This window comes from Lepeophtheirus salmonis, chromosome 5 (genome assembly GCF_016086655.4).
Source record: "Lepeophtheirus salmonis chromosome 5, UVic_Lsal_1.4, whole genome shotgun sequence".
Lineage (NCBI taxonomy): Eukaryota > Metazoa > Arthropoda > Copepoda > Siphonostomatoida > Caligidae > Lepeophtheirus > Lepeophtheirus salmonis.
Genome location: NC_052135.2, coordinates 24,393,389 through 24,416,790, shown reverse-complemented (window position 1 = coordinate 24,416,790; position 23,402 = coordinate 24,393,389). Strand labels below are relative to the sequence as shown.

General features: G+C 30.0%; 1 protein-coding gene across 9 annotated transcripts in view; it reads left to right on the top strand.

Annotated features, from left to right (window-relative positions):
• Positions 1-23,402, top strand: part of LOC121117229 (uncharacterized) — a 91,873-nt gene that overhangs the window by 29,397 nt on the left and 39,074 nt on the right. For 7 of the 9 annotated variants that reach the window (XM_071888452.1, XM_071888448.1, XM_071888449.1 and 4 more), the window contains exon 2: positions 625-1,490. In XM_071888452.1, coding sequence (XP_071744553.1) covers positions 625-1,490 — 866 coding nt within the window. The other 2 variants (XM_071888450.1, XM_071888454.1) reach the window with 2 other exon arrangements.

Sequence of the window (23,402 nt, the reverse complement as noted above, 5' to 3'; positions counted from 1 at the left end):
AGAAGTGAGGGACACCATTAAATATTTTATAATGTCATACATATTTGGCAGATCGAAGTTTTATGTGAAGGGAAGAAAATGGTGGGGTGGTGCCAGTAAACGTAAAACATTGATTTTAAAGTGCCACTCTAATATACGTACATAAAATGGGAGTTATTATTAAGTGATATTCAGGCATTAGCAGACACATACACACGTGTTGATATTTATGTTTGAGAGTGTTGTTATGTTACCATCATACTCATACATAGATACCCATTGGAGTAGGAAAAGGCTTGCTTCCTTGCTTCAACGGTGCCTCTGTACTGGTGGTGGATGATGATTAAAAATGTTACTATGTAATTGGAAAAAACAGAGTCATAATCCATTTTCTCTCTCTATCTCTCTTTCCACTTTTCTTACTTGCCTTACTTAAGTACATACTTTTGACAACAACAACTTGAATTACTATTATTATTACACTTCATTCTTCCTAAGCCTTTACGTTTTACTTTTTTTTTTAATAAATTGCGCTCTTTTTTGTGCTTAAATATTTTCGCAAACTCTTAGTATTTCACAACTAAAACAATCAGTTAATCAATCAATCAACAAAGACTAATTTTATGTTCACCCTTCTAATTCCAGAGCCGTCTTCCCATTACACTAAAACGGAAAAAAGCCGGAAGAGAAGACCTGAAGAACAGCGACACTGCTAGCGTGGGTGCTCATCGTTCTCGACTATCATACAAAAGTAGGATTGTATTGAGTAATGTCGGAGGCAGCGGTGTTGAATCACTTGGCTCTAGTTGCAACACCAGCGTCCAAATGAAATCTGAAGATGATCCTCCCTACAAAATGTATACACTAGATAGCGAACGACTCCGAGCCATTGAGGCACTCTCTGAGGAACCTCCTCAATCACCAACAATTCATATGCCTACTTCTCTGAGGCGACTCATTATATCTGACGATGAGGATGAGGATGTGCGAATCCTTATGGAAAGGACAGAGGAGCTTCTCCGATCTTCTAAAAAGAAGAAAAAGAAAAAGGAGTCGACAGCATTGCTTCAACAGAAAGAGCTAGTGCAATCCTCATGTGAATCGGATCAGGGGATAGGCAGCATGCCGTCTTCAATTATTTCTGTATCGGGCCATGGGAATCCCTTACCTGAAGAAAAAGAGGACGATGATGACTCTGTCTCCACAGTGGAGACTCGCTCTCGAAAAAAAGGACTCGCTACCAAGAGATCTGAGCTCCTACAAGATAAGCCAATTATTCCCAATATTCATGTGGGATCGAAATTGAAGGCCATGTTGGAGGAAAATAAGTTTAGTACTGGAGGAACGAAGAAGCGTTTGACAAAAAAGATGGGTAAATGGGATGCAATTATGAAAAATATTAACGAAAATCAAAAGACCACAGAGAAAAGGACGTACAAGGAAGTGAAGAGTAAGGTCTTTGGGGATCTAGGAGGATCCTCTTCGCCACGAGCAAAGACACCGAAGTCAGGGTAAGAAATACTTTGATGCATATGTTTATATGTTTTTTGAAAAATAAACAAAATGTTTCAGAAAGATATTTGAAAAAAATTAATTTTTAAATCATTTGGAAAAAAATTCAGTAATCCATATCCATTCTCAAAAAAATTAAAAATTTATAGACAAAATTAGAAAAATTAATTTTTGTAGGAAAAATTTTGAAAATTTGAAATTGTCTGGAAAATCTTTTTTGAAAAATGTCATTCAATTTTTGATTTTTTTTTCAAATATTCAATTTTGAAGTAAAAAAAATCCTTAATTTAAGGGTGGATACAGCCCCTCCAGCCCAGCCCCTACAGATGCCCCTGAACTATGACTGGGGTTATAAATTTTAAACATTTTTGGTATGCAACCCTCCCCCCCCCCCTGAAAATGAAGGACAATCTAAAGAATATTTTAGAGGAGAACAATTTAGCTATCATTAAGCTTAGTTAGATTATCCGGAATCATCTACGAGATGAAGGAAATAAATACAATTCCCAATCCATATTAACTAATGGCATATGGAGTAATCACTCCGTTTTCGAGCGCCTGTTCTACTTTGAGTCCATCAAGGACTTATAACTCCCTAACAGATCCTTGGCATAACTCTTTGTCATGTATGAGCAAATACACCGAATACTTCAATGTTATCTCCTCAAGAATAAAAGAATAATGATAACAGCTTTGGAAAGTAAATACACTGTTCAGGTTGCCGACAAAAAAAATGTGCACTGCTTAGGATTTACATCCTTAACTATAACCTTATCAATATACAGATGAGAGATGGTAAATTCAAGTCTTTTGTCCATTAAATATGTATAGTTCTTAATAGTATAAGTAATAATATTTAATTAAGTTCATTATTCAACAATAAATTATTATATACAATACATATTTATGTACTGTATAAACAAATGAAAAAATGCTGCTATCTCAATGAACCCACGCTCATTCATTTTTCATTTTCTTTAACAGAAGGAAGTACTTACTACTCACATACATATTATGTACATATGTCATATATAAAAGAATCAAAGTCATTTATTCACTTAAGTCCACTTTGATCTCTGAAATCTTACAGATATTTCATATGAACAAACATATTATTCAAGTTAAAATATCAAATTTTATTAACAAACATATTGAATCTATTATCTACATAGACTGTCCCCTTTTCGGATTAATATTTTTTTTAACCCCATTTTTACCTTTTAAATGGTCCATATTGGTTTATCTGTTTTATCAAACATAACATATCAAAATTGAACACTAGTTAAAGGTGAGGGCTTTTGAAAAAAGGGAAAACACATATTGTGCTATATTCAATAAAACAGGGAAACTGCAAATTATTGAATACATCTTAGACCTCTTAAATGATTCAAAACAAGGTACACACTATTTTTATCTGATAAACCGATTACATAAAAATGTAGTAGTACACGAGGACAAAAAAGGCCAATTTGGACCGAAGAATACAAATAAACAATTATAAAGTCAGTATTTGTTTTGTACCAAGTAGACAAAATCTATGTGCAGGCTAGGAAAATTTTTAATCCAAAAACGAGACAGTCTAATACATACATACATAGAAGTCTATTAAAAGAACAAAGAGATTCCCCTAAATAATTCAAATATATTCTAACTAAATTGAGGTTAAAAAACTTCAATTTGGATTTTCTTATCTTCCCTTATCATTTTTGTTAAATAATGTAAATAATTATTTTTAAACAAATCATAAACTATACATATATATTCATTACCAGCTGAATTAGTCATATGTTGTTTTAAAGAAAATATAATTATGTGTATTTTGTTTCATTGTTTTTGTCTTTAGATTCATCTGTAAATTCAATGGTTGTACAAATTTAAAAATACTTGTGGGTTTTACTATAAAATTTGGTTTTGAGCAAAAGTGATGCCTTTATAGACTCCCTGTCGTTTGGGACAAAAATAAATAGTGGTTTATTTTATTTTTATATATTGAAGGAATCCTCTGTCTTGCTCTATTTTCCATGAATTCCTATTCAAAAAGCCCTTAAAAAATCATATTATCACCTCATTCTAGGGATTATATTTTTCAAACTAAGCGCTTCAAATTTCAAGCAAGAGTCTAGTATATAACGCTACAAAAAAAAACATTTTGATGTAAAATAATTTTTTCCATAAGTAGCAAAGTCCAAAAAATATATATTTAACCACGCTGGAAAGCCGCTCTGGGGCTTGAATCAGATAAATAAGTAGGCTATGGTTAGTAAAGTGATCCAAAATACTCACATGACAAAAATCATATCAATAATTTCTGTTGTTATGGAGTCTTTAAATAGCAGATAGATATCTAGATTTTTTTCAGGTTCGGCCATAGGTGATATTTTCTTAAAAAAAATTAGGACCACTATTTTGGTTCAGTCCGAGATCTTAGACCGAAATTCAGTCGTTTTCAAATCGTGGACCTATTTTTTCGGTGTCAATTTTGAATCGGCCGATTTTTTTACTCAAATCTCAATGTATGGATCGATTTTCTCCCAATTCCTGATTTATGAGTTGTTCGAATATGATTTACACAACACATCTAACTTTATTTGTTGTTATCGTGCCGTTTTTACTAGGTTGAAACTCAACTTACATCATCAACAATTTATCTATAGAATTCGTCTTCACCGAAATTTAAATGAAACCTATTCAAACCGATTTTTTGTAAGACCTATTCAGAACACATTCCCATTTGGAACCGATAAAGACCAAACTTCTTTAAAAGACAGAATTAGTTTGGTCCACTCAAAATGATAACAGTCTCAAACTGTTCAAAGTTTTTCAGACCAAACCCCAACACTAGTACATAGATACTAGTTCACTGGTCCACAAACTGCTGTACGCGAGCTCCCTTGAGTGATTCGTGGAGACAGGCCCATGACTATGGGGGTTGGGAGTTTTATATAAAAAAAAAGGTAATCCAAATTGAGCTTATATCATAATGGTGATATCTATTTGATATTTTTATATTTTCTCAGGTGATCCCGTTTAAAAAGATATGTGCTCTATAAATAGATTCAAAATATTTCTATTATTATTATTTTGCAATGTAATCAAATTTGTCATTGTTAGAAACTACAAACATATGTTTTCTTTAATTATGAAGATACCTCCTCCTATTATAACTGATATATGAGTATATGAATAATATATGCAAAAAAAAATGTATGTGCAAACTATATTATATAAGTACCAAGGAACTCTGAGATGATGACGGATTGTGAAATTAAGCAATTTATTATTCATCTATGCCCAATTGAAGAAAAGAAAGAAAGAGAAAAACTCATCTGATGAACAAGTGAGCAATAGGACTGTAAATCCTTATCAATTTTTAGTGTGCAATTTTTTTCGTTGTTGGAAAACACTGCTTAGTGTTTCAATTTTCTAAAGCTGTAATAATTATTATTTCATTCTAGAGGAGAGAACATATAGTTGTAAATATAAGGTAACCACGAGTTTCTGTGCCCTTAAGGGACATGGAGTAGTACTGAAGATTTATTGGGAACTTATAAATGTCCGTCCCTGATGGACTCATTTAGAATTGAGGAATTGAAAAAAGAGGCATTCCTGTCTGCATCCTTCCTTCTTTCATTTCATTCCTGCATGCAGCTAATTTTATTAAACCTCATGACAGCTAAGCTGCTCTTCCTCAAACATTCTTCAAATTGTAAGATTAATTGTATGTTGTTGTTGTTGTTTTACATACCGAAAATGCTTACGATTTACAGCCCTAGTGAGTAGTCCTATTAAGTACATATTATGTCAAATAGCATGCAAATTCGTGATTTTATTGATGAAATCCTTATTTAATCATTGCTAGTAGCTATTAAAAATGAAGGAATTTGTAATTAAATACATATGAAACATCTTGAATTTAATTTAACGTAAAAAGATTAGATTTTCTTACATATATATTCAAGGTTTTAAATCATCTTTTCGTAGATATACGAGTATATAAATACATACTTTGGACATATTTATGACAAAATACTTACATAGTAAATAATTCTTGTAGTTTATCTCTTTCTCTTCATGATAGTATCTGTTTCTCCTATTATGATATTAACAGATTTCCTTGACGAAACTTGATATATTTATTTTAACTATTGTACAATGTATGTAATGAAAACTATAATTCTACAATTTACACAATACCTCCTAGTGTTGGGATTCGGTGGGGAAATCCTAAATACATCCTTAACTTTATTGTATCACGTAACCTTTCCTAAGGAAATAAATAAATAAAAGGTTCAAAATCAGTTGGTAGCTGTTAACCAATGACAAACATCACTGCTTCACAAGACCTCATTCTAATTTAACCAATTAGCATTCAGAACACTGATTAGAATAAAAGAAGCAGACACACCGAGAGCTGAAAATAAAATAAACTGTATATTTTTGTTTTAACGAGATAATACTGTTCAAACCTGTCTGAGAACGTTATGATTTTCAGTGGACCAAGCTAATTCGGTTACAATAAAAAGATTCAAAGTCTCAAACAAAAATTCGTTCTGGATCGGCCTCATTTAAAATTTGATCTAGACTGATTCTGTAGAGGAGTTGTTGATGACGTCAGCTGTGTATAAAAATTGTGAACATCGATCTACAATAACGTCATATGATGTGAAATGTGTTGAATAGTTCATTTTTGTACAACTCATAAATCAGGATAGGGGAGAAAATTGGTTCATGGTTTGAGACCCAAAAAATCGGTCTAAGGTCCAGACCAAAATATTGGTCCAAATCGGTCTAAACAAATGTATTTGATCAAGTTTCAACACTGATACCAACATAACTGGGTCCTTCAAGTTTTCTTCTTCTTCTGATAATTATTTAATTTGTAAGTTGTCAATAATAATATTTATTGATGTGTGGGACGCAAGTAGATGAAATCATTATTAAGCATGTTATATTGACAGAGATTCAACATAATTGAATTCCAAAATTCATGTTTTTCAAAAGTTGATCACTTTTATCTACTTGAAATCATAATTCAATTTATCTTCATCGACGTTTTGGCTTATTTTTGTTGCTGTTGGATAATTGATTAAGAGTTGCTGAATACAAAATTTACTTTGTGTAGGGGTGACCAAGAAGAGTCGCAACAGTTCAAAAATATTTTTTTTGTAGATCAAGAATGAACTTTTTGTACAAGTAAAAGTATGATAGACTAGAAACATTTGCAATACGTATTACTTTTGGCTCAATTACTCGGAGCTGCCAAAATTTACCACAATACACTAATACATCTCAGTTTAAAAAAATCAATGTTTGAGTTAGCAATTTTAAAAATTAGACTTAATAATATTTTTTACAAATAAATAAATATACTTCTTCAAGGTGTTAAATAATGATTAACTTTTGATGTATTACAGAGATTAAGATATAATTAGATATATATTATGGATTAGTGTTATAGATCGGAGTAATTCACTCACACAACCGTCTTCAGAGAACTGCCCTCGTTATCAAACATGCATGCTGTGTTGCATAAATCTATATAATATTAAAAAAAAGAATAGACAATCGGAGGGAAATTGCTACCATTGGTTGCAACTGACTCCTTGTACTGAGTGTTACAATACATCAAATTTATCCTCAATGATTGAGTTTTAAATTTTGATAAATTTATATCAACTGATAGTAGAAGAATAAATAATTAAAATTATTTAAGTGGACAACGAAAAACAAACTGCAATATTCCCAAAATATTATTCCCACAAAAAATTATTTTCACCCCTTAAAATAAGTTTGAATCCAGTTGAATAAGTTGACATAAATGCCTCGACATTCTGCATTGTATATGGTGCATCAATATGAAAACGATCTTGAACGAAAATCAAGAAAAAAAAATCCAACTTTTTTTTTCTTCTTCATGCATATATACAACCCAATATTTCAAAGACATATTTGCGTCAATTATAGGCTTTGAATATAAACTTGGCCTTTTTTTTTAAATCTGTAATTTTTTTTTTTTTTTTTTTTTGGGAGGAGGATCCATTTTGTCTACTTTAAGTGCAATTGCTGACACCTCTAAAAGTGTTCATAAGAATATTTAGATAAAGACATTGACAATAATTTGTTGAATAATCCAGTGTAATATAGTCCACACTCAATTTTCAGAAAAATCATTCTAGCTTCCTTTTGTGTTGAGGGGCCAAATACTATGCAGACAATTGTAGTGTTAATTTTGTGGTTGTAGCTTTTTTAATGTTCATGAAAAAGAGCCTGTTACAACTATCCTGGTCTTCCCTACTTATTAATACACAATCTGAGTGTGTCCTCAAATTTTCAATTTTTAATGACCTTCAAGCTCTGTTGAGAATTAAAGTTGTTGTCGGACACTTATATAAATAATATGTAATGTATTTTATATAGAAAAAATATCCATTAAGCTATATATGATGCAACATGTGATATTATTAGTAATGTGATTATCATTTTATCAAATGGCCGCGAACGAACAATGATACACATATACCACCTACCTCTGAGAATTGTAAATAAAAGATAAATCATTTTATTTAACATAAAAAGCAGGGGCCATACTCTATGTTCCATTAAAAACATAACAAAATACGGAAGTTAGGATGGCTCTTATTCTATACTTAAAAAATCAATGTTTATATTTTCATGCTGAATCGGCTCTAATAGTGAAAATATATTCCTGTGCCAAAAATTATAACATTTGAGCGACATTCAGAGCATGGAGTCTAGGTTGGTGGCTCTTAAACTTATGATTTTTTTATGAAACGTAGAATAAATTAAAATTTATCCACTACCGAGAAGAGAAGAGTGCACCAATCAATGGTTCCTTTCATTCTAAATATTACATAAACTAATTGATACTTTAAAAAGTATTTAAAAAGGAATTAATATTGAAACTACAAAGACTACTGAACCAGTAAAGGCATATAAATTATTTATGCTTACAGAAAAAGTTGGTATTGTAACTTTATTTTAATAGAAAAATTGTAACTATCAATTTCTTTCCAGCTCATTTTTCTATAATTAAGAAACGAGAGCCACCATTAATATTTTTGCACAGCAAATTTATATGATGATCTGACCAAAATGGAAGGGCAAATCAAGTAAAAGTAAAATATTGATTTTGAAGGGCCACCCTAACGTACATGTTAATAGAAGGTTTATACATTTATTTATTTTTTGGTCAGTCATTTCGAGGAGAGACTAACCAATTTGCAATAAATATAATTATATATGTAGTTGTGATTATTGATCTAAATTGGATTGTCGAAGGATTGTGTGTGTGTGTAGGTTGATAAAAAGGAATCACCTCTGCCGATCTACCTACAACAATCCTAGTTATTTTTATTTTTTTTAACTTTTGTACATACAGTTCAATACTTCACAAAATCAGGTACATACTAGACATGGCTGGATATCAAAATATTTTCCTATTCGATATTTTAAAAGTAATTAGATGTACCCGTCTCCCTGAAGGTATTTGTTTTGTTTGGTTACCTACAATTAGTTTGATTCTTTTGCCAAATGACTCATATTCTAATCAAATAGGTTTATAATTAGGCTTTGAAATCTCACTGATCCTTTTGGAGTTGTTATTATTTAAGAACATGTTGCTCAATCATCTTGTTTTAGCATTTGTTAGTTAATACTTTACTTGATCGAAAAGGCTGAATTTGGAGAAACAAATTTCTTTGAATAAAAAATATTTGAGTTATAAAGTTCGGACTCGTCAATTTGATTCTGGTTTAATGTTAACAAGATGACCGTTTAAAAAAAGAGAGAGCGATTTTTATGGAAGACAAACTTTACAAGCCTCGGTTATGAAAGCATCTTATCTTGGATTTTTTACCAAATGTAATGTCCAAGGAAGCAAACTTTTGTCACATTCTTTTTAAGAAGTAGACAAGCAGTACATTCATTTATTCATCTAAGTGTGAAAATTATTCTGTTTTTAAGCATTCCCTGGCTACAAAAATTGACGACAATGTTTTTTCGTCCCCCCTTTTCTGATTGGACCATATAAAATATCGGAGCAAACACTGAAATTTCTAAGAATTTTCTCGAATAATGGTATGATTAGATATTGGATATTTTGCCTGTTATATCTACCCACGTCTAATCAATCATTCATGGTATTCGAATTATTTATTTTCTTGATTTCATTCATGTACCTAGGTGTAGGTAACATTAACTTTGGAGAGTCGGATTATATTATTCAAATACCTTGGATTGCGGGATATTTGGCAGAGACAGTAGCAGAATACTCCATGGTCTCCCTAGCGAGAATTATTTTATAGGACGGCAAAAGTGAGAAAAAGACTATCTTATAAAAAAAAGCCATTAAAAACATAAAAAAGTATTGATCATTTTTTTTTTTTAAATAGTAAGGAATTATTATCTTCGTTTAAAAAAACCCTGAAATACGCGTTTCATATATATATATAAAGGTCGTTTGAAGAAAATTGTATCCTTCCTTTAAAAAAAAGGTTTAAAAAGGGTCCCACATTTTATTCCAAAAAAATTTCAAAAAAAAATAAACTCAAGGGGATCACAAATTCAATAAAAATCTAAAAATGTATTTTCTAAAATTCCGAAATTAACACAACAATGAGCTTTTTTACCCAAAATAGACTTATGCAAAGCTGTAGCCTAATAATCTATAATAAAACTTACACATGACTTCCCCTGGAAAAATTGTACCACTTTACCCATAATTAGATATTTTGGACTACGAGTTTGTCCATTTTCAATTTGGATTATTATAATGAAGCATGACATGTTTTGAGTATATCTCAGACAGTTTCCTTATAGAAGTGACTCACTAAAAAAACTTTCAATTTTCCCTTATATAGATAATTTTCACTGGCGTACCAGATAAGATCATAAATCGAAGTGATGGCATCTTGGTGGATCATAGTTGATATATTTGTTAAATAATACGGACCAATCAGCAAAAAATTCTTGACCAAACTTCAATAACTGGCTTTAAAACATAAAAAAAATACTCAAAAAGAGATATATTGAATACTACTTTATGCCTCAAAAGAAGGCCATTGACAAATGAATTAAATCAAATAAATAGATTCTGAAAATCCCTATTTCATGACTGGATTTTTAAATTTAATTTTATTACATATGAACTAAGGATGATGAAAGAAAAATAATTGGAGAAAAGTATATCCTTGCAAATATAATAGTTAATTTCTTAATTTCTACAAAGTGTAACTAAGAATATAAAATGATGTAATGACATATTAGGATCTGATATAGAATAAAAATACATGTTAGACGTTTATATTTTGATTGGCAGTAAATGTTTAAGTCCTTTTATTTGGTAGTCTCTTGTTGATATACAAATACATACACGGCTGTAGATAGTTCACCATTTTTATAATCTTACTAAAAAAACATGTTTTGATTAGCATAAAAATTGAGGACGGACATCAACAATGCTTACGTCAATTCAAAATGCTCTATTGTGAAAAAGCGTACTTTTAAAAAGCAAACCGTTTGATCTGAAAATCCCATACCGGTCTATGACCGTTATGATTTACAGTGGACCAAACTATTATGGTCCAAAATATCGGTTCAAATTTTTGTATAAAAACCAATTTAGACCAAACCAGAAAAAAATTATATATTGGACCAAGTTTCAACACTAACTGGTAGTAAATTTTGATCTACCAGCACTTTTCTAGCTCGTAATCCATAATATTATTCAATTTTATTTCTGAGATCAACTATATATATTTTGACTTATTTCTTACAAAAATATATACGTTCCTTAATTCAGCAACTAGTGCATGGCTCTTTAAAAATGAGCAATAGCTAATTATGAGTTGCTATATAGAAGTGACTGTAATTGGAATTTATATAAATAAGTCTTGAGTCGCTAATTAAATAGCTAATGTGATTAGTTCTTCAAAAAAGTTTACTTCCTTCATCATTGGTGTGTGAGAATTGTACTAACCACATATTTTGGAACCCAATTCTTGTTCCTACATCCTCAGACCTCCTACACCACTGTTGAAAAGACTCACAAGGTGATTTCATTAATAAAGTCCTTTTCTTAATATAATATGTTCAATATACATATTATTATATATTTAGATTTGTTTCGCCTCTTCCATGTACTTTTCCGCTACATAATATAGTTACCTAAGTACATATAGCCATACACGCATATATAAAGACAAATACTATGTATTTTTTAATTACATACATTTTGACAACAGATGTGGGTTTTTTGTAGTGCTTATACATGTCTGATAAGAGGGAATATTGTGTGTGTATATTTGTGTAAATGGGAGTAGTTTGAAGCTCCTTAAAACCCTTATCACTCTCACCAGCCTTAGTATGAAGAACATAATTTGTTTCAAGCATATTCAAGCAACTTTTTATTTATTTGAGGTTTTATTACTCTTTGTTTTTTATTAAATAAAAGTTTCAATATAAACATCCAAATGAAGAAAAAAACTACTTTTCACATCTAATGGAAACACTTATTATTGGTGTTGAAACTCAAAAAAAAGAAAAAAAATAAGAGACGTGTTTTTAGTCTTTTTGGTCTTTAGTGATTTTTTTAAAACCGTGGACCAATATAAAAACACGTAGACAGGGCTCATTTTTTTCTTCCTTAAACCAATCTAGACCTGAATTAGTTCAGTCAATAGATAAAGAAATTTTAAGAGCCGACAAGATGCATCAATGATTGACCTAAGGTATTCTTCTGTCTGTCGAGGTGATGGAGACACAAACCATTAAAAGAGATCCAGAACAGCCAAGAAAATAAAAGAAACTTGGGAGTAAATAATATATCAGCTGACTAAAAGACAATATACGACGTCACATTTGTTTGTTTTTTCTTTATATGAAATGATATTCAACTCTGATGCTATAATAAATAGTTGACCAATCAACTTCTTTCCTATAGCTAACGTTGAAATTATAATACACCTATTTAGAGTGTTTCCGTGTGACGTCAGCATAGTTTTGGTACAATCAAGTTATTTAGGATTGAAACCCCTATTTTCATTGATATAAAGCAAAATAGTGAACTATTGGATGTCAAAATGGGAGCAACAAATAAAAGGTCCTAAACCTTATTGTGTATCAAAAATCTATGATCCCTCTAGTACATAGTTTTATTAAATATGAATTAAAAATATATAATTAAATCTTATTTCTATATTGTAGATTCTTACGTTTTACAATAACGTCTACTTCCTTCAAATGAAGTAGACAATCAAATCTTGTAAACCAAAATATTTACAAAACACAAATGAAGAGGCTATAAGTAAAAATGAATAAATATAAATAAAGTCTTAAAGTAAAATACTAACTTTTTATACTATACTCACATAATATCGTTCACTCAAATCTTACTCATAAACATAAACTCGCAAGCAATATTAATTAATACTAACTCGTGAGAATAACAAATTAATTCTCCTTAAGAGTAAGGAACTCATTATAGATAAAAATTCACTTTGTCTATTACAATGGAAAAAATAATATATTTTTAACTAATTAGTCTAATATTATTTTCCCTAATTGATCAAAAAAAGTTTAAATCTAGTCATTTTATAGGGATTTTCGGTACATATTACTTTGATTTAATTTAAACATTACTGTTTATCATTAACAAAAAGTATTTTTTTATTCATAAAGCCAATAGATAGAGTTAATTCAATATTTATTGGAAATTTATACATTTTATGTAGAAAAATATCCACTTTGAGCCCCCGATATGGCACTTCTTCCAATTGTAATGTAATTTATGACGTCAGTAAAGAAGCTATATAATATATATTTATACCTTGACATACCAGTTTAATTCGTTCCTTAACCTGAGTTCGTAAGTCAAAGTAATTTATCCCAGAAGAAATAGTTAAAAAAAGTTTGAAGTGGAGCTCACGTTCCGTCATTCACTCTCGAACAGCTCGTATCTTTATAAAAATGTGTATGTTGTGGTACTCTTACCCCAAGGTACTATTGTATCAACTCTTTTCCATAGCTGACATTTAGTGCCACAGACTACTATATTTTAATCTATTACAGCCTTACTATACCAAACTGTCAATCAAAATCCCTTTGTCATCTCTTCTGTATTTATTTATCTATGGCTAGATCTTTCAAAAACTATGACTCTCTGAGACCGGTTTATGGATTTTTCTGACTGAACCCCAATACTAGTAACTATCTAGTAGGCACACTCTAATTGCGATATTTTGTTAATACTTCATACTCATTGGCATATTTTGTCTTTTTGAATAAGGGTTTTGACGTGCTCCTTATGTGTGTTCTGTTATCATTCAAGTGCATTCAATTAAATACATGTTGTGTGCTCAAAAATGATTAATTTAGAAGTGCAATTCCATTTTTATTATTTTTGTTCCTTTTTGCGTATTCGAAGAGCGGATGATTAATGGTTACTTCGTTGGCTTCAAAAAATGAATTTTTCACTGTCAAAATGAGTTAGCTTGTGAGTGTATTATCAACCTTGGACATGATTCCACCAATTAAATAGATATAGGTACATCGTAGATATATCGTTCTCCAAAATTTGACATGTCGTCCGACCGTTCTACCCTAAATCTTAAAGTTGCGGACTATAATAATTACATATATTTTAGAATATTATTGGGAAAGAGGTTATAAAAGTGGGCTTTAATTAATTATCATTACGTCTAGGAGCATTTCATATAATATATATGATACTATCTTGGTAGTTATATAATGATTCACCCTCCCTCTATATATACATAAATGAATGTGTTTTGATTATGTGATTATAATATTACATATTATTATGATAACAATTGAGAAAGTATTTTCTAGATATCAACCTTAGTTCATCATTTTTATACACTTGTGTTTTATTTATTATTAGGATCCTGTGGCTTTTTTATTATGATATTTTTTATTTAATGGTTGTAGTATGTAGTACATACAATTTTCATATAAACAAAAGTCAATATAAGCATGCATTTCCTAATACTGGGTGTTTACAAAGTATTTTAACACTTCACCATCAGACTAATCTTTCAGCTTTAATTTAGCTTGGTGAATTCCAAAACTGTTTTATTTTTATATAAATTTATTTGACATATTTCCAGCACATGTAATCATTAATACGATCTCTATTTCCGTCAATAATGACCTCCAAGCTAAGTTAAAAAGTCATACGAACTTTTCAATTTGGAAGTGTTCACATTTTAAGAAGAGCTCATTCTAATGTAACCAAACAAAGTTCCGAACACACATTAGGAGAAAAGGAGCTGAAAAATTGACAACTGACAACAAAATATCCAGTATATTTTTGTATTCGTGAGGTAAAGTCGTTTTGACAGATTACTTCAGGTCTTTAATATTTCTATGGTGCATTTGGCAGCCTCTGGCTCTACTTGTCACCATATATAAGAATTAAGGTCGAGGCTCTTTGGAGGCTAAAGTTCTTTCAATCAGATGTTCATATTTTTGGGCTTTTGTGGTCTCAAGATGAAGTTTTGACTGGTCATTCCGAGCAGGGACGATCTTGAACCTTTTTAGTTACATTTTTTAAAGTGAACTATAAATACTCGTATGTTTAATATCTTGTATTGAAGCTAAATGCCATATTCGCTCTGTTTTGTATTCAATTTGAATACTTTTTAAACACCCAGTAATATAACTTTATGTCTCCTCTATGAAAGTGTTTGTTAATATTATGTATTAATTCAGAGTTGGATCTTGTTTTTTATCATTTTTATTATTTTACATACATACATAATATGATGTTTTGTATGATCCAAAATGTATTTTTCTACTTAGAATTTATACATACATATATACAATTAGAGATGAGTCAACTCGAACAATTATCAACTTGGTTTGAATCGACTTCAGCTGATGGCTTTTCAGTTCAACTCAAATGGTGAGTTAATTTTCAAATTTGTAAAAAGCTTATTCAACTTTATATTTTTTATTATGTTGGCTTGAGCTTTATCACCAAACCTAATAAAATATTTTGACTTTATTGAGCGTCTGTCCCCATGTGATTTTCTACACAATTGAAATTATTTATAGACCCGAATTAGATTGTTTTTTAAGTTTTTTGAAGGAGTTATAACTCATATTTCCCAGCAATTTTTAGGATTCCAATTAATAAACTTGATTACTACTACTAGATGTTTGTAAAAATTGATGTTTACTCGTTATAAGATATATGAATAATTGTGTACGGACAATTTGCACAAATCATTTTACCGATTGGACATTTTCCCGGAAAAAATAAAAAAAATATTTGATAATGATTTATACTGCAATATTATGTAATTATGATTCTTACTCATGTTACACTAATTTTAAAAGATAAAATATTTACTTATTTCCCACTAATTTCAATAATTAGGTGTTCATTAATTGATAATTAATTCACTTCATTATGAAGATGGTTCAACAGTTTGTTCAAATCGCTATTAGAACCTTTTGAACAAAAATCCTGACGACTGTCTAAAAAATATATAAATTATAAAGAGAAAAATGTTTAAAGAAGAATGTCTGAATCATTTATTAATTAATGAACACTTGCATTGCAGAATGAATCACATCTATTATTTTTTCCTGCAATGTGTGCTAGAACTATACATAATATTAGAGAGATTGTGAAAGTTCTTCATTTATGCTCCTCTCTGTACCAGCATTTTTTATCTCTCTCTCTCTCATTTTTTTAGCTCTAATTGATTGACTCAAGTCGATTTTTCACAACCTGACTCGACACGACACTACATAACAGAGAGTTTTTCCATATAAGTATACATGTCAACATAAAGACAATCTTATTTTTTTACTTCATAAATTTCATAGACATATTTGAGTCAATTATAGCCCTTGTATTTAAATTTATGGGATAGTATAAGATACAAAATAATGTTATCTATAGTTTAGAATGATTAATTGATTTCAGATAATTAATTTGGCCTTATAAATAAATCTTTCATTTTCTCATTCTTTATTTTGAATATTAATTTAGTCTACATTAAGTGAAATTTGCAATGCATCCAATGGTTTAATAAGAATAATTGATTGATAGAAATTGACGATAATTCGTTGAAGAACCTATAAATATAATCCACACTAAATTTTGAGAAAAATAATTCTAGCTTCCTTTTTTTTTTTTGAGGGCCCACATATTTTTGGACTATGTATCTAAATATAATGTCATTACTCATTTTCTCTACTTAACACTTGCAAAAAAATAAGAATATAAAAGTACATTGCTACAAACTGCAAATTATGGTTCTGGTTTTTTTTTTTTTTTTGTAGCCATTATTTATATGGATGTTTAAATGTCAGAGTGGAAGAAATAATGATGAAATGGTTAAAAACTCATTAAAAATTATTGTTATAAATAATGTAAATATGACAGATCTACTAAGTGACGTCTATATATCATTAACATAGACTCATTTACATCTCTAAGAACAATTTACAAATTGTTGTATGTAGTGGCCAAGCACCATCATATTGTACAATGTCTATTAGTGTGGCTCTTATTGTCTACTTACAAAATCTTCTTTTCTTTTTTTCTCATTATCTAACTCATTCTCTCAATCCGTTCTAATAGTGAAAATATATTCCTCCCCAAAAATTGAAACTTTTCAGCATTATTCAGCTATTAAACTTTTGACTACAATATTTTATAATACAACAAATACTAAAGTATCTAATTGATGTTAAAAAGGATTAATTATTGAAATTATAAAAACTACTGAACCAGTACAGGTAATCTATTGGCATAAAATGTATAGATGCCTACAGACAAGTTGTTATTTTAACTTAATGTTATTAGAAAGACATGGAAATTTTAAATTTTTTTCCAGTTAATTTTTCAATATAAGAAGCGAGGGCCATCATTATATATTAATTAAAGTGAAAAATATTTCGCAGAGCAATGTTTTATTATGAAGGGAACCAAATGGAAGGATAAGACAAGTAAATGTAAATCATTAATTTTTAAGGGCCACCATAAATTATATATTAAAACATGGAATTTTGTTCTTTATGACGGAGTTTATCTCTCCTGACTATCAGACTTATATTATTATGAATAATAATAGTCACATTTAAGATTAATGATGATTATGTCCTTTTTATTTTATTTTTTTGTAGTCTTTAATGCTACTTGTCTAACTTTTTATGACTTTTCTTTACGGAGATGTATTTAGTAGTGTTGAGACTTGTTACAAAATCGATTTTTTTTGTGTTCGGGTTTAAGAGATTTTTTCTATACCAAATTCTACCAATATTTGGGGCCAGACCGTATTCTTAGACAGTTGAAGAAAATAAAAAAAAATTAAAATGAGGTACCCTAATAATATTTATTTTAAATGGTGCATCAACATAAAAACAATATTGAACAAAAATAAAAAAATCCCGATTTACCTTTTTACTTCATATATAAATGCAGTCCAATATTTAATATACATATTTGAGTCAATTATAGGCTTTGCATTCAAATTTGATGGATGATTTAAGATACTTAAGACTTTTAGTTATAATTTAAACCCTTTGTTTGATTATAGTGACTTATATTAGCCACAAACTAGTATTTTAAATAGAATCTATAAATTTATCATTCTTTTATTACAATGATCAAATTTGGCTACTTGAAGTGTAATTTGCGATGCCTCTAAAGGGTTTAATAAGAATAAATTATACATAAATATTGACGATATTTCCTAGAATAACCTACAATTGTAATCCGCGCTCAATTTTGAGAAAAATCTTTCTAGCTTGTTTTTGTGTCGACATGACACATATAATCTCCTTGACTATCAAAATATACATGTAAAAATGTGTATGTTTCACTAAAAAAAATACCTAGACAAACTGTCGGGGATTTCACATTTCGAATTTCGTTCTTTTAAACGTCCAAGAAAGTATGTCTCTTTAGTAACTCCTTTGAAGAAGTAAACTAAATAGAAATATATCTTTAGCACTCTCGTTAACATTCAATTATGAAAGTTATTCCCGGAATGCATTCTTTGTGATAAATACATAAGTTCAGTCATTCTCTGTATGTAAATTGATAATACAAAGCTGTTTATGTTACTAAAAATACTACTGGCCACAATTAAGATTGCAGCATGGATTCATGTATAAAAGGTACTATCAAATATTTGAATGAAGGTTTAATATGTTTGCCAAATACTATAAAGAATATTATTAACTAATATTTGTCCTATAAATTCAATAAATGTAGGAGATTAGCACTAGGAGCAAGCGCTGTCAAAAATGTTTGAAGAAGAAGGAAGTGTCAAATTGTACATGTTTATTATTAATTAGTGATGTTGAGACTCGGTATGAGACCGAATTTTTAATTTAGTACGGTCTTAATTTATTTTTTCTATACCCATATGGACGGACTTATATTTCGATTCAGACCACGGTTTAAACCGTGGACCGAAGTGTTACTACGAGACCAGTCAATACCGAAATAGTGAAGAAATTAATTCGGTTTAACAAAAGTTATAAGCGTCTCAGATAGGTCTAGGACTTCAAAAACGAAACCTAAACCTATTATTTATACATGATAGTAGTCACTTAGTTCTTGCAGAGATTAACGTTGATGAATAAATATTAATATTAGAGTGTTCCGTTTTCGGGTTAATCTTTTCTCTATCTGCACAAAGACCTTATATTCTTGGGACAACAAAAAAAAATGATTTTGGCTAAGTTTGAGGCCTCTTAGGAAATTTTTAGAGTGAAATAGGCTATTTTTAAATTTGGAAGAAGTGGTATTTTTGGGTCAAAATTGGCCATTTTTAGATCTCCTGTAAACCTGTTTCAAATATATGAGTAAAAAATTGTACTTTTTATATTTTTGTAGTATTTGGTTTATCACTTATAAATATTGTTTTTAGTCAATTAGTCCATGATTTCCGATAATCCTCCTTATTTTTGTTCAACTATTCTCACTTCAACAAGACTTAATTTTTTATATGCTTGGGACGGTACAAGAGGTCTAAAAATGGGCAATTTTGAACGAAGAAAATACTATTTTTTCAAATTAACGACCACACCAAAAATTGGCGTGAGAGTCATCAAACTTCGCTTTAGTCATTTTTTTATTGTTTCCAGCAGAAAAGGTCTTATTACGGTGGGAGAAAAATATTAACACAAAAACGGTACAGTCTAGTATAAGCATATATTTGTAAGCGTCAATCAGTAAAGTCTTCTATATACATCTATTTTACACACTGATAAATTTGATGATGATGATCTCATTTACTTATGTCTAATTCGACACTTTTTGTGTAGAAAGTGTTTTTATGTAGAGAGATAGAATAGAGGCAGTTGAAATCAGTTTTTAATTGAGTAACACATGTTTGAGAGGATTGTAGCTTTTTTTGTAAGGTAAATTAAACTCATATTCATAAATATTATGTATCGTGTAGTTTTTTATTGCCCTTATAAACTTATCTTTATGTAACATAGAACTACAATTCAATAATCATTAAATATATTGTAAATTAATAAATATAGTTGTGAGCATATGTTGTAAGTCAATGAGAAGAGGCAATGCGTCTAGACAGATAACTATGGATTGTATCAATAAAATATTGATACAAAATTTGTTAAATGCTTTATGATGGTAAAAACTATCATTTCAAAGAAACACGCATAAGTAATATGTTACCTTTGTATCTAAATATTGTGGCATGAATTCCTCTTCAAGATATGTAGTATTAACGGCGTTGCCTTACTTATAAAAAAATACATTGACGATATTTTTTTACTTTTTTTCTTAAATTTAAATTAAACTCTCGTTAAATTGTGAACACAAGGGAAATTTGGAAAATAATCAGGAAAAAATACCCAAAATCAGTTGGTCGTTAGCCAATAATTTCCAACTACGGAACTATTATTTTATAATTATTGGGACTAATAACTGTGATCACGTACCCCCTGACTAAAATTTTGTTGTCATGTTTGTCGAAAAGACAAATTACGAATTGGATCTTTAGATTATCATCCGGACGGACAAGACATCCAAAACTTTGAAAGAGCACCGCTACTACAGATCTTATGGCCCATATTGACGTTTTATGGATCTTTGTGAGGTTTGACACGTCTGAACCAATTTTGAGCTGTTCCCACTCCGGATTAACCTCGGGAATTTCCATCATTTTCTCCACTTTCAGGGAGACCCCATAAAATTCCTTCGTGAAAGATTTGAATATGGAGCCTTGAAGTTTCTTCTGAGAAGGTCGGTTCTTTGGCCCCTATAGAACCCAAAAAATAATATACCTGATGTGCGTGTCTTTGCTTCCTTACAGGAGGAGAGCACCCCATACTCCTTTTGGCCGGTCGAAGGACGACATCTGTCGGCATTAAACCCTTACATTCCTTGTAGGGGAACTGACTGACAAAGTTTGACGAACCATTAAAGAACTTTCGTTCTCTATAAAGCCCTTCGCATGGTGAAAACCTCACCTGCTCTCTTGAAGAACAGGTTTCAGAGCTTACATACACAATCATTCTCTGAAGACTCTGATGTATAAATGTTATCACTGAACATAAGTTTACTGTATACATATTTCAATTTGTTAAACCTAGAGTATTTTCTACATGTGTTATTCTCTTTAAGGTAGAAACAGAAAGATGAAGATATAACTCATATATTTTGAGGGTAAAACGGTAAGTATGGGTTACCAACAGACAACAGTTATGTCTTAAGCCAGTTTTTAGATTATGATGAGGTAGAGACAAAATTAATAGTGATGGATCGATTAACATTCCCCTTATGGAGCTAGATAAAAATTTAGTAGACGACACATGCGTAAATATTGCTGCGTTCGAGGTTAGTGCATAAAGACCCAGTTTCCTACCTTCCAGAATACATACAGAGAACGAACCACGAACGTCGATGTAGTGATAACTTATTTGTAACCATCAAGGGCCCTACGAGCCTGATACTGACGCAGATAGCGTCTAGATGGTTAACATTGTTGATGCAAGCTGCTGGAATAGATATTGAAGCGAAAAAAGTTGACAAAATTATTCAATTGAAGAGAAAAAACTTTGAATGTATGTTGACAAAATTTGGCTTTTTTAATCACAATTTGAAATAAACAAACTTATCACATAAAAGTCAAGAAAAGGAGATCATTATAATTTTTTTATTCATATACGACATACATTCCAATATTTCATAGACATATTTAAGTCAATTATAGATTTTGCATTCAAATTTATGGGATACGTTTAATACTCAAGAGTTTTAACCATTGTTTAAAATCTCCATTTGATTTAAGAGATTTATATTACACCCGATATGGTTTTTTAAAACAAAATATATCAATTAACCATTCTTTTACTGGCTACTTTAAGTGCAGTTTGCAGTACCTCCAAAGGGTTGATAAGAAAATAATATATTGGTAGATATTGACGATAATTCGTTGAAGAACCAACAATCGTAATCCACATTCAATTTGAATACTCCTAGGTTAATTTTGTGTTGACAGTCCACATTTGTTAAGTTTGTCTTTTCTTACAAAAAAAGGTCTTTCAATTAAAATTATATCAAAATTGTCCATCCCCCCACATAAAGAAAAATTGCATTTTTTTTTTTTTTTTTTTGAGTAAAAGTTACAATAAAGGTTTTCCTTTTTTAAGGACGAAGCAGCTCATTGAGTGATAATAATTTTTTCTAATTCTTTTGCAAATATATTATACGTAATGTACATAATATACTAATATGCAACAATACAAAGATAAAAGTCTCATTATCAAGGTTGTTTATTCTAAAACTAATGTTCTTTTTCTATAGTTAAAATTCGTGATTTTCAAATTATAATTAATCACGATGATGTTAAATTCTGCACTTTTATAAGCCGGAGGGATCTTGAAGAAATTACATACCTTCTTTAACTTCATGTTACTGAATATAAGTAGAATGATGATACTTGAATCATTTCCGTGATAGGCCCTACTTCATGTACACATGTGCCCTTTCAACATAAAAGCAAGCAAGAATTATCTTTATCAAATTTGAGTGTGGATTACATTTGCATTCTTATACAAATTATCGTCAATTTCTATCAACAAATAAGGACTTAAAATAACCAAAATTGATCGTTATAATATAAGAATTATAAATTTACAGGCTTTGTTCAATGGCCTTAAATCAAATAATTATAGTTAAAATTATTCTGTATTTTAACTCATCCCACAAATGTGAATCAAAATCATCTTATTTATATATTATTAATATGTCTGTGAAATATTGAGCTGTTTAATTATATTGTATACTTGTACATATTTAAACTAAAAAAACATACTTACGATTTTCTCCCTTTTTTTATTCTTGTACAAGATTGTTTTTATGTTGACGCACCCCCTATTGCATTATATAATCAGTTCAAGGAGAAACGTCCCTTGACAACAAATTCTAGTTACTTAAGTTCCTACATACACATCAATTTATGTAGATGCTTCGTAGATCATCCTTTTAGTTTACTGTTGATGAGCTAGAGGCGTAGTTCATATACTATGTTGTATTATAGAACAGACAGCTTAGTTACTTACTTATAGTTTTAACTTTTATGCCTCTCCCTCTTTCTTTGCAGAGACCTCATCATCTTTTCTCCCCTTTATTCATTTGCGTCACAATTGGAGAAATAAATGAAACAAGCCTTACTTTGAGCGTTTCCCTGGCTATTATGTAATACATAGTCTCGTGTGTTTACGAAGAAGTTTTATTTTTTGCCTTTAGATTATAATATGGCGTACTTGGTCAGTAACTTCAACGTTTTGATATGGCTGTTGTTTTTTCAAAAGGTTATAAATAGTAGAGTTGAGACTCTCTCCAAGACCGAATATTTTTACAATTCCGTCTT